This window comes from Cololabis saira, chromosome 3 (assembly GCF_033807715.1).
Source record: "Cololabis saira isolate AMF1-May2022 chromosome 3, fColSai1.1, whole genome shotgun sequence".
Classification (NCBI taxonomy): Eukaryota; Metazoa; Chordata; class Actinopteri; order Beloniformes; family Belonidae; genus Cololabis; species Cololabis saira.
The window spans coordinates 54,605,242-54,617,958 of NC_084589.1; the positions used below are offsets into that span (position 1 = coordinate 54,605,242).

Below are 12,717 nucleotides of genomic sequence, written 5' to 3' on the forward strand. Positions count from 1 at the left end.
AAAAATAAAAAATAGCAGTAAGAAAAAGAAAGAAAATAAGAGAAGAGATAACAGAAAATGGAGAAACGTAGCGACAATCTGGAGAAAAGTGGGTGGAAGATCGGCAGCTGAGGAGAAGATGATGATTTGAATCAGGCGAAATAACATGCTTTTTCTCTCGAATATATTGTAATAATTGTTTCAGATGTATAATAATTTTTTTCTGTATAAAAATTGAATTTGGTGTTTAAAAAGTCTTTTTTCAAACTTCAGTCTTGAAAAAGAGGGTCGTCTTATATTCGGGCCAATACTGTACAGTGTCTAGAAAACTATTGTGATGCACACATCATGTTGAAGAAATACAATCAGAAAAGTCTGCTCGAGATCTGAAACATACACGCGTTCTGCTTCAGGTCCGAGTGGTTTAAAGAGGTTTCGAGGATATCGGCTAGCCAGCTAGGAGTTTCTGAGGATATTGGCGAGCTAGGAGTTTCTGAGGATATTGGCGAGCCAGCTAGGAGTTTCTGAGGATATTGGCGAGCCAGCTAGGAGTTTCTGAGGATATTGGCGAGGCAGCCGGGAGTTTCTGAGGATATTGGCGAGCTAGACAGGAGTTTTTGAGGATATTGGCGAGCTAGACAGGAGTTTCTGAGGATATTGGCGAGCCAGCCAGGAGTTTCTGAGGATATTGGCGAGCCAGCCAGGAGTTTCTGAGGATATTGGCGAGCCAGCTAGGAGTTTCTGAGGATATTGGCGAGCTAGGAGTTTCTGAGGATATTGGCGAGCCAGCTAGGAGTTTCTGAGGATATTGGCGAGCCAGCTAGGAGTTTCTGAGGATATTGGCGAGCCAGCTAGGAGTTTCTGAGGATATTGGCGAGCCAGCCAGGAGTTTCTGAGGATATTGGCGAGCTAGACAGGAGTTTTTGAGGATATTGGCGAGCTAGACAGGAGTTTTTGAGGATATTGGCGAGCCAGCTAGGAGTTTCTGAGGATATTGGCGAGCTAGACAGGAGTTTTTGAGGATATTGGCGAGCCAGCCAGGAGTTTCTGAGGATATTGGCGAGCTAGACAGGAGTTTTTGAGGATATTGGCGAGCCAGCTAGGAGTTTCTGAGGATATTGGCGAGGCAGCCGGGAGTTTCTGAGGATATTGGCGAGCTGGACAGGAGTTTTTGAGGATATTGGCGAGCTAGACAGGAGTTTCTGAGGATATTGGCGAGCCAGCCAGGAGTTTCTGAGGATATTGGCGAGCCAGCCAGGAGTTTTTGAGGATATTGGCGAGCTGGACAGGAGTTTTTGAGGATATTGGCGAGCTAGACAGGAGTTTCTGAGGATATTGGCGAGCTAGACAGGAGTTTCTGAGGATATTGGCGAGCTAGACAGGAGTTTCTGAGGATATTGGCGAGCCAGCCAGGAGTTTCTGAGGATATTGGCGAGGCAGCCGGGAGTTTTGATCCAAATAAATCTTAAAAGTGTAAAATGACAGTGCCTGAAAGATTAGTGCAAACAAGAGCTTCTCTCTGAGTTTAGATTATTGATCCAGAACCTCCTCCCACTGGGGATTGTGGGATGTTACGTACTTGTATTCAGACGTGAACAAATGTGTTGGTACTTTTCCATTAGTGAAAGAAAAAACCCAAGGGGGTCATTGAGATGACTAGAATCGGACAAAAATAAAGTATAATGGTTTACTGAATGAAGATAATCATTACTGTAGCTACTGTGGAACGTGGAGGAGGCTTGGTTCTGATTTTAGTTAGTCAATATTTGTCAGATTATTACTTTTTTTCCCCAAACTTTTTTTTATTGGGTTTTGCAGATGTATACAATTATATTAAAACATTTACCGAGTTATGCATTAACTCACATAAGACAGTGGTCACTTAAGTATTGCCGCATACCCGAACAATTTATATAAAACTAGAACAACCACAATTAAATAATTAGATGAATAAGATTAAATAAATTAATAAATTAAAACTATGACAGAAATGTACATTTACAAAAAATAAATAAAAAAATGGTTATGAGAATTATTAATTAAATTAGAAAAATTAAAAAAACAAAAAGGCACAGGCACATCAGTCAGGTAATAGTGAATTGCAATAGATATAGCAACAGACATCCCAAGTTAAAGAAGCGGCATCCAACCCTCATCACAACAGAAGTAACATCAGTCAGGGCTGAGCGGGAGATCCGTCTTCTTAACGAATTGAAGGAATCGGCCCCATCATTTCCAAAATTTATCGGAGCAGCCAGTTAAGGACAGTCTGATTTTCTCCAATTTAAGAAAATAAACGGTATCTCTAATCCAGCGGGCATGACAGAGCGGTATTGCTGATTTCCAATTAATTACAATTGATCTTCTGGCTAGCAGGGTAGCAAAGGCCAGTACATCCTTTTTAGACTTGTGAGGGAAGTGGGAGCAAAACCCCAAATACTGCACTCACCCCAACTACCTCTGACAGGGTATTAAAAATCTTAGTCCAATAATTATATAGGGAAGGACAGTTCCAGAACATGGTTATTAAGTTTGCAGGAGATTGACTGACACCTACACTGACATAAGTCTTAGTATAGCAGGTACGGTGTACAACTTTGCACTGAATAAGACTGTGTCTTGCACAAATAGAAGATTTATGTTCCCGTCTCAAGATCTCTGTCCAGAGTTCCTCTGATAATGCGTCCCCCAGATCCTCCGTCCTTTGAGCAGATGTCTGATTAGATTCAGCTGATCAAATCTCTAGTATTAATCCGGTTACGGAAGCGGCTCGGTTGTGTAACCGAGTCGGAGGTGGCGCTGCCGCCGTGGACGAGCTCTCGCACGTGTTTGAAATCGTAATTATGTGTTTATGATGCCACTTAGTTGCACAACCGTTGCTTATTTAGTTTAAATAACACGAATAACTGCCAAATCAGATCAAAATAAGCTCATAACTCACTCATGAACATCAGATTCTCCTTGTTGAGAGCTTCAGAGCTGCAGACGTGTGACGGTTTATCGGAGCAGAGCAGCGCAGAAAGACCGGAATTAATTTAAAGAGGAATGAGTGAATACATGATCACAGAATTATTCTATTCGGATTTAAAATCTGAATAAACCAGCCACTTACTTCGGAATTAAGTTTAATTTGGAATGGCCATTTTCATTCGGAATTAGGTGTTTACATGGTCATTTTTACTCATCGCATTTAATTTTAATTATGAATTAAAGAGGAATTTAACTTCCCATAACACTGTGGTTAACGAGGCTGGTTGTGTGTTTTTTCCCAGGATGCCTTGTTCAGCTCGCTGCTGGACGACCCGTACCTGAGTCTGCAGCTGACGGGGAAGTCCAACCAGCAGGTACCGTGACGTCACCCTTCATTTATTTCTTTATTTATTTATTTATTTAAAAGGGACAAGGCACATTAATTACATGAGCACTTGAGTCCATCATGTAAATATGCCAGATGTATTTACATCTGCAGTCCCTGCAGGTTGATGGCAGATATAAAAAACATTGAAAGAGAACACACTAAAACACTAGAGCACAGAGTACAAACAATTAGTAAAACCATGACATAACTCTGAATAATGACAAACAACATAAATGAAGAACAAAAGCACACAAACACGTTAGCTCACACAAAAGCACATAAACACAAACAGGTAGTAAAAACAAGAACCTGATTATACCAGATTATTACAGCATGTTTGATTATCCAGTAACAACTGTGAGTAAGAGATGTGATGTTCCTTAGTTCTATGGCAGGGATTAGCAACCCGCGGCTCGTCAGCGCCGCCCTAGTGGCTCCTGGAGCTTTTTCAAAAATGTTTGACTTTTTTTTCCTTTTTTGCTTTTAATTTCTTTTTTTCCTTTTTTTTCTCTTTTTTTCTTTTTTCTTTTTTTTCTTTTCTTTTTTTCTCCGTCGACATTTCAACTTTTTTCTTGAAATTTTTACTATTTCCTCGACATTTCGACTTTTTTCTCGACATTTTGACTTTTTTCTCAACATTTTGACTTTTTTCTGTCAACATTTTGACTTTTCTCTCAACATTTTGACTTTTTTCTCGACATTTCCACTTTTTTCTCGACATTTCCACTTTTTTCTCAACATTTAGACTTTTTTCTCGAAATTTAGACTTTTTTCTCGACATTTCCACTTTTTTCTAAACATTTCACCTTTCGCCATTTGCCTTCATTCTAATTCTGATACAAGACTTTTCATTTTTTGCGGCTCCAGACATATTAGTTTTTTGTGTTTACGAGCTTCAGCGCGGGCCGTGAGCATCGTGATGTCACTGTTTGTTCACTGTAAACATGTTTTGGTCCAGTACCCGGCGGAGAACCCGGCCGACTGTCTGGGCCTGACCCTGAACCACGGCGGTCTGGGCCTCGGCGGCACCGAGAACCACCAGTTGGGCCACAACGCCCTGCAGGAGCCGGCGGAGCAGCAGCTGCTCAACCACCAAAACCAGAACTACGGAGGAGACGGCCGGCACAACGTGCCCAACATCATCCTCACAGGTCCGGAACCGCCCAGGAGGATGTCCGGGTTTTAAAGAAATTGTTAAACTGTTAATTGTTAAATCAAGAAATAGTTAAATTATTTTTTATTTTTTTTGTTTTGTTTTTTCTTTTCTTTTTATTTATAACATGAACGCGGAATTATTCTATTCGGATTTAAAATCGGAATAAACCAGCCACTTATTTCGGAATTAAGTTTAATTCGGAATGGCCATTTTCATTGAGAATTAGGTGTTTACATGGTAATTTTAAATCTGATTTCATTTTAATTCTAAATTAAAGAGGAATTAAATTTCCCATGTAAACGCAGCCATTATGACTTTATTCTCATAAATTACAACTTTATTCTCATAAATTACAACTTTATTCTCATAAATTACGACTTTATTCTGGCAATGTTACGACTTTATTCTGGCAATGTTATGACTTTATTCTCGTAATGTTACGACTTTATTCTCGTAATGTTACGACTTTATTCTCGTAATGTTACGACTTTATTCTCGTAATGTTACGACTTTATTCTCGCTATGTTACGACTTTATTCTCGTAATATTACCACTTTATTCTCGTAATGTTACGACTTTATTCTCGTAATGTTACGACTTTATTCTCGTAATGTTACGACTTTATTCTGGCAATGTTACGACTTTATTCTGGCAATGTTACGACTTTATTCTCGTAATGTTACAACTTTATTCTCGCAATGTTACGACTTTATTCCCGTAATGGTACGACTTTATTCCCGTTATATTACGACTTTATTCTGGCAATGTTACGACTTTATTCCCGTGATGTTACGACTCTATTCTCGTGATGTTACGACTTTATTCTCGTGATGTTATGACTTTATTTTGGCAATGTTACGACTTTATTCCCGTTATGTTCCGACTTTATTCTCGTGATGTTATGACTTTATTCTGGCAATGTTACGACTTTATTCTGGCAATGTTACGACTTTATTCTGGCAATGTTACGACTTTATTCTCGCTATGTTATGACTTTATTCCCGTAATGTTACGACTTTATTCCCGTTATGTTACGACTTTATTCCCGTTATGTTACGACTTTATTCCCGTTATGTTACGACTTTATTGTGGCAATGTTACGACTTTATTCTGGCAATGTTACGACTTTATTCTCGTAATGTTACGACTTTATTCTCGCAATGTTACGACTTTATTCCCGTAATGTTACGACTTTATTCCCGTTATGTTACGACTTTATTCTGGCAATGTTACGACTTTATTCTGGCAATGTTACGACTTTATTCTGGCAATGTTACGACTTTATTCCCGGTATGTTACGACTTTATTCTGGCAATGTTACGACTTTATTCTCGTAATATTACGACTTTATTCTCGTAATATTACGACTTTATTCTCGTAATATTACGACTTTATTCTCGTAATATTACGACTTTATTCTCGTAATGTTACGACTTTATTCTCGTAATGTTACGACTTTATTCTCGTAATGTTACGACTTTATTCTCGTAATGTTACGACTTTATTCTCGCAATGTTACGACTTTATTCCCGTAATGTTACGACTTTATTCCCGTTATGTTACGACTTTATTCTGGCAATGTTACGACTTTATTCTCGTTATGTTACGACTTTATTCTCGTAATATTACGACTTTATTCTCGTAATGTTACGACTTTATTCTCGTAATGTTACGACTTTATTCTCGTAATGTTACGACTTTATTCTCGCAATGTTACGACTTTATTCTGGCAATGTTACGACTTTATTCCCGTTATGTTACGACTTTATTCCCGTAATGTTACGACTTTATTCCCGTTATGTTACAACTTTATTCTCCCTGCAGGCGACTCCCCCACCGGCCTCTCCAAGGAGATCACCCACGCTCTGTCCCACGTCCCTGGGTTTGAGATGGATTCCTTCTCCCTGGACGAGCAGCTGAGGATGGACCCGCTGACCCTGGACCTGCTGGAGGGCGAGCTGATGCTGGCCGACCCGGCGGTGGAGGACTCCTTCCGGTCGGACCGGCTCAAGTGACCCCGCCCCCTCCATAAACCCCGCCTCCGGGCAAAAACCCCGCCTCCTGGCGAAGGACGCGCCCGTGGAAACGCGCCGCAGCAAATGTGAAAGTCGGCTTTTTGTAAAAAACCAGCAGCGCTTATGCACGCCGATGTCGGCCATCTTAACAGGAACTCAGCCATCAGAGGTTTATATATATTTGTAAGAAGTTCCCCCCCACTGTGACGCCGCCGCCGCTCCTCCCCCGGCTGCTAGCGCACTATGTCGGACCGCCGCCGCGGCCGCTAGCTTAGCAGGAAGTGCCATTCCAGACGGCGTCCGGGCATCGACCCTGCGGACTCGGCGTTTATGCACAAACACGTCCGGTCGCGGCGCCGCAGGGATGCGTTTATCTTAGCTATCCCTTTAGCGTCGGCGCCCTCGTCGCCGTGGCAACGTGTTCCCTTAGCACCGCCGCGGCTGTTAGCTTAGCTTAGGAAGTGCCATTCCAGACCATAGACATATTTACGTAGACGCCGCATCGAGTGGTTTTGCTCCACTGCTGCGATACGTCACCATCGCCGCCATATTGGATGTTCAAGACTGCGCTGGAAACTAATACAAGTAAATGGACTTATTTTCATAAAGCGCCTTTCTACAAAGAAATGTACGTTTTACGTCTCATTTATTCATTCACACACGCACTAATATACTTGGGAAACAGTTACCACCAAATATAATATATTTAATTTTCTCAGATGGCAAAAATAAGAACTTTATTGATCCCACATAGGAGTAATTAATGTTATATCAGCTATAGAGAACAAGGTAGTGCCGAAAAACAATATATATCCCCCCTCACAAAAATAAGACAAATAGAGAAACATATTTTCTCATCAACAAAACATATTTTACATTTTTCAAGTAACAAAATAACATATTTGAACCATTTTTCAGACAATAAAATAACATTTGAACCATTTTTCAGACAATGAAATAACTTTCTTATTTTTGTAACGGGGGATAAATACATTATATTTGGTGCCTAACTGTTTCCCAAGTATCTTAGTGCGTGTGTGAATGAATAAATGAGACGTAAAACGTACATTTCTTTGTAGAAAGGCGCTTTATGAAAATAAGTCCATTCACTTGTATTAGTTTCCAGCGCAGTCTTGAACATCCAATATGGCGGCGACGTTGACGTATCGCAGCAGTCGACCCTGCGGACTCGGCGTTTATGCACAAACACGTCTGGTCGTGGCACCGCAGGGAGGCGTTTATCTTATCTATCCCTTTAGCGTTGCTGTTTTCATCGCCACGGCAACGAGAACAGCGACGCCTCCAGGTCGTGTTTCAGTTTTTGCACCTTAGAGGCTCCGAGCCGGGCGGAGCAACGCCTTGTGGCCACGCCTCCTATGCAGGAAGTGGGCGGGGCCTCCTATGCAGGAAGTGGGCGGAGCCTCCTATGCAGGAAGTGGGCGGAGCCTCCTATGCAGGAAGTGGGCGGGGCCTAGGAGGGAACGAGCCGCTTTTTTCGTTCTTCTTCTGGTCTCATTCGTCCCGCGGCCGTCTCTCCTTCGGCAGCGGTTTTACCCGTCTCTTCGTCCTCCGCTCCTCCTCTTCCTCCTCTTCTTCTTCTTCGTGCCTTTTCTCGTCGCAGCGTGTGAATGTTGCGGTTCGGAGGAAGTGAAGAATCCGTTCAACGGAGCCGTCGGAACCGAACCGGAAAACGGGTTCAGTCTTCACTTCTCTCTCAGATCTTTATCAAACGTTTTAACGCCGCTCTTACTCCGAAAAACTGATTCTGATTCCTGGATCATTTATTATTATTATTATTATTACTATTATGATTATTATCAAAGACGGCTGAGCCAATGGCTGTTGAGTGTCGGTTCCACAGGGACCAGAACTCGGACCCCTGAATCTTTCAGCTCCTGAACTTTGACCTTTTAAAACGAGTCACGGCTACGTGAATAAACAGATATCGGAGGTTATTTTAAAAAATAAACGTATTTAATCACAATCGTTACGTAGAGACACGCCCGGATGTTGTCGTCCGTAACCATGACGACAGTAAGATGCAACTTCTGTAACTCCAGCAGTTTAACCCGATCACCGACCAGATCTACGTTTAGATCTTCTACGTTTACCATAGTACGTTAGCATCATAGCATCATATGTTAGCATCACAGGTTAGCATCATACATTAGCATCACAGGTTAGCATCATACGTTAGCATCACAGGTTAGCATCATACGTTAGCATCACAGGTTAGCATCATACGTTAGCATCACAGGTTAGCATCATACGTTAGCATCACGGACTAGCATACTACGTTAGCATCACAGGTTAGCGTCATACGTTAGCATCACAGGTTAGCATCATACGTTAGCATCACAGGTTAGCATCATACGTTAGCATCACAGGTTAGCATCATACGTTAGCATCACAGGTTAGCGTCATACGTTAGCATCACGGGTTAGCATCATACATTAGCATCACAGTTTAGCATCATTCATTAGCATCACAGTTTAGCATCATACATTAGCATCACGGGTTAGCATCATACGTTAGCATCACGGGTTAGCATCATATGTTAGCATCATACATTAGCATCACAGGTTAGCATCACGGGTTAGCATCATACGTTAGCATCACGGGTTAGCATCTTACGTTAGCATCACAGGTTAGCATCATACATTAGCATCACAAGTTAGCACCATACGTTAGCATCACAGGTTAGCATCATACGTTAGCATCACGGGTTAGCATCATACATTAGCATCACGGGTTAGCATCTTACGTTAGCATCACAGGTTAGCATCATACATTAGCATCACAAGTTAGCATCATACGTTAGCATCACAGGTTAGCATCACGGGTTAGCTTCATACATTAGCATCACGGGTTAGCATCATACGTTAGCGTTAGCTGAGCCAAATGTCCCCGAACCACAACCACCTGAACATGAACCAAAACTCAACGATCAGAACCAGTTTGAGGTCAAAGGTCAGGATGAGCCTGAGCTGAACCTGAAGGCTGATCCGGGTCTGAGTTCTGGTTCCGTAGGTCTGAGTTCTGGTTCCGTAGGTCTGAGTTCTGGTTCCGTAGGTCGGAGCGAGACGAGGTTTTCTGGTTTCCTGGTTCCGGTCGGCGCTGGAAGCCGACGGGACGTCAGGAAGTTCGTCGGTTCCGGAGGTTTTTCAGGTGGAAAACAGTTTAGTCTTTTATCAGTAAATCACTTTGTTTCTTCTGCTTTTGTTTCTCCGTTTGTTCGACTTTCGCCTCGTCTGCGTCGTTTTTAACCCAGAAAAGCTGCGTTGTGGCGGCGCTCGGACCCTCGTTTCCTCCTGCAGTTTCACAACGACACAAAGAAAAGAAAGAAAAGAAAGAAAAGAAAGAAAAGACGCCTTCGATCAAACGAGACCCGAACACAAAGTTCAGGGTTCGAGTCTCGGCCGGTGGAAACGGATCTGAACAGTTTCTGACCGATTTAAAGAGTTCCTGACATCCGTGTGTGTGTGTGTGTGTGTGTGTGTGTGTGTGTGTGTGTGTGTGTGTGTGTGTGTGTGTGTGTGTGTGTGTGTGTGTGTGTGTGTGTGTGTGTGTGTGTGTGTGTGTGTGTGTGTGTGTGTGTGTGTGTGTTCTGCCGCTGTTACATAATAAACCTGCCGTTCAGGTGCAGTTCCAGCCTCCGCCTGTAGAGGGAGCTGTTGACCAGCCGGGCCCTGAGAGAGAGAGTGTGTGTGTGTGTGTGAGTGTGTGTGTGTGTGTGTGTGTGTGTGTTATGCACTTGGGATCAGTTAAAGGCCATATTTCGTATTTTTTTCATATTTTTTATCGATGTATATTAATTTTCTCTCACACGTCATTAATGTTTATAGTTTATTTTGTTCCCGTTTTTTTAGGCTCCGCGGATTAAAAAACTCGGACGTTCATTCTGGATATTTGAGTAATAAATTTGACTTTTATTTGAACTGTAATAACCAGGGAATGTTGAGTTTGTTGTAAATATTCCAGAGGTGCTTCTGAAGCTAACGAGACGTTTTGAAAGAGACTGTATCTTCACGTTATTTTACAGAAAATAAACAAACAAAACCTGGATCTGCGTCTGCGTCTCTTTTCTACACGTTTACTAGTGCGAGTGCACACTCGTCCACATGCAGACAGGTGCCCTCGTCCTCATGGATTCAAGTCATTTCAGTGATGATTTTTCATTCTTTCAGTAAAGATACCGACACATTTCTCCACGTGTGCACATAACTGCAGTGAAATGATTTAGGATCAATAATTGAAACCCAGTGAGAGGCTTTTGTTTTTGAGGAATTCATTTTTCCATTTCCAGGTTCTGTGCGTTCAAGATTTATTTGGATGAAAGCGATATGTGAGAACCTCCTGGCTGGCTCGCCAATTTACCTTCAGGTTTCCTCCTATTTTGAACATGCATGTTAAAAAAAGCATACAAAAAAATAAAATACATACATACAGTTGTGTTCAAAATAATAGCAGTCTGTTTAAAAAATTGAGTAAAGCCCAAAATCCTTATAATGGTTTTTATTTCCATGCATTGGGAACACTGCACATTATATTCTAAATCAAAACATGAAGAAAAAAGAAGAAATTCTTTACTCCCTTTACAGAAAATAAAGAAAAATGAACATTGGGTGTCTGCATTTTACTTTACAAACTCAAATATTTACTGTATAAACTGAAAAATATCCCGGATTCAGCATTCCTATGAATCACTAAACTAATATTTAGTTGTATAGCCACTGTTTCTGAGAACCGCTTCACATCTGTGTTGCATGGAGTCGACCAACTTCTGGCATCTGTGAGCAGGTATTCCAGCCCAGGATGATTTGACAACGTTCCATAATTCCTCTGCATTTCTTGGTTTCGCCTCAGAAACAGCATTTTAAATGTCACCCCACACGTTTTCTATCGGATTAAGGTCGGGGGATTGGGCTGGCCACTCCATGACTTTAATTTTGTTGGTCTGCAACCAAGAAACTGCTCGCTGACTGGTGTGTTTGGGGTCGTTGTCTTTTCAAGGGCATTTCCTCTTCAGCATAAGGCAACATGACCTCTTCAAGTATTTTGATGTATCCAAACCTATCCATGATCCCTGGTATGCGATAAATAGGCCCGACACCATAGTAAGAGAAACATCCTCATATCATGATGCTTGCACCACCGTGCTTCACTGTCTTCAGAGTGGACTGTCGCTTGAATTCAGTGTTTGGGTCGTCTGACAAACTGTCTGTCCCTTAGACCCAGAGAGAACAATCTTACTCTCATCCGTCCACAAAATGTTTCTCCATTTCTCTTTCGGCCAGCCAATGTGTTCTTTGGCAAATTGTATCCTCTTCAGCACATGTCTTTTTTTTTAACAGTGGGACTTTGCGGGGGCTTCTTGCTGATAGATTAGCTTCACACAGGCGTCTTCTAATTGTCACAGTACTCACAGGAAACTTCAGACTGTCTTTCATCATCCTGGAGCTGATCATTGGCTGAGTTTTCACCATTCTGGCTATTCTTCCATCCATTCCAATGGTAGTCTTCTGTTTTCTTCCACGTCTCTCTGGTTTTGCTTTCCATTTTAAAGCATTGGAGATCATTTTAGCTGAGCAGCCCATCATTTTCTGCACTTCTTTATACGTTTTCCCTTCATTAATCAACGTTTTAATCAAAGTACGTTTTTCTAATGAACAATGTCGGGAATGATCCATTTTTCTCAGGTTTTCAGAGAGAAATGCATGAGCAACATGTGCTGGCTTCATCCTTAAATAAGGGCCGCCTGATTGACACCTGCTTTTTCACAGATTGAATGACTTCACTAATTGAACTCCACACTGCTATGTTTTTGAACACGCACCTTCAATTCATTATTGAATTACACAGACTGAGGAGCATACATTACATATCATGAATGTTGGCTCTGTTGGTTTTCTATGACCCTACTACAGCAACTGGTCAATTATTTGCCATGCAGTAATATCATTTCTACCAAAAACAGGTTATTCATGTTGGACTGCTATTATTTTGAACACAACTGTGTATATATATATATATACATTAAAAACTGTGCTCTTTGACAGAAAAAATAAAATAAAACAAATTATTTTTTCTGTCAAAGAGCACAGTTTTTAATGTCTCATTGTTCCATACATGACTTATTGTGTGGAGATATGGGGTAACACCTATAAAACAAATACAAACCCTATTTTTCTATTACAGAAAAGAGCGTT

The 12,717-nt window shown here is 41.4% G+C and overlaps 1 protein-coding gene and 1 long non-coding RNA gene across 3 annotated transcripts in view; both read left to right on the forward strand.

Moving 5' to 3' along the window:
- Positions 1-7,097, forward strand: part of LOC133440541 (CREB-regulated transcription coactivator 2-like) — a 46,563-nt gene extending 39,466 nt beyond the window's left edge. For both annotated transcript variants that reach the window (XM_061717834.1, XM_061717835.1), the window contains 3 exons: positions 3,252-3,323; positions 4,296-4,488; positions 6,318-7,097. In XM_061717834.1, the coding sequence (XP_061573818.1) occupies positions 3,252-3,323; positions 4,296-4,488; positions 6,318-6,508 (456 nt within the window). In that variant the 3' untranslated portion in view covers positions 6,509-7,097. The remainder of the gene's footprint in view (positions 1-3,251; positions 3,324-4,295; positions 4,489-6,317) is intronic.
- A 513-nt stretch (positions 7,098-7,610) lies between these two features.
- On the forward strand, positions 7,611-10,571 carry LOC133440571 (uncharacterized). The gene is made up of 2 exons (XR_009782361.1): positions 7,611-9,090; positions 9,208-10,571. It is a non-coding gene; the product is annotated as an uncharacterized LOC133440571 (long non-coding RNA).
- Positions 10,572-12,717: the final 2,146 nt, after the last annotated feature.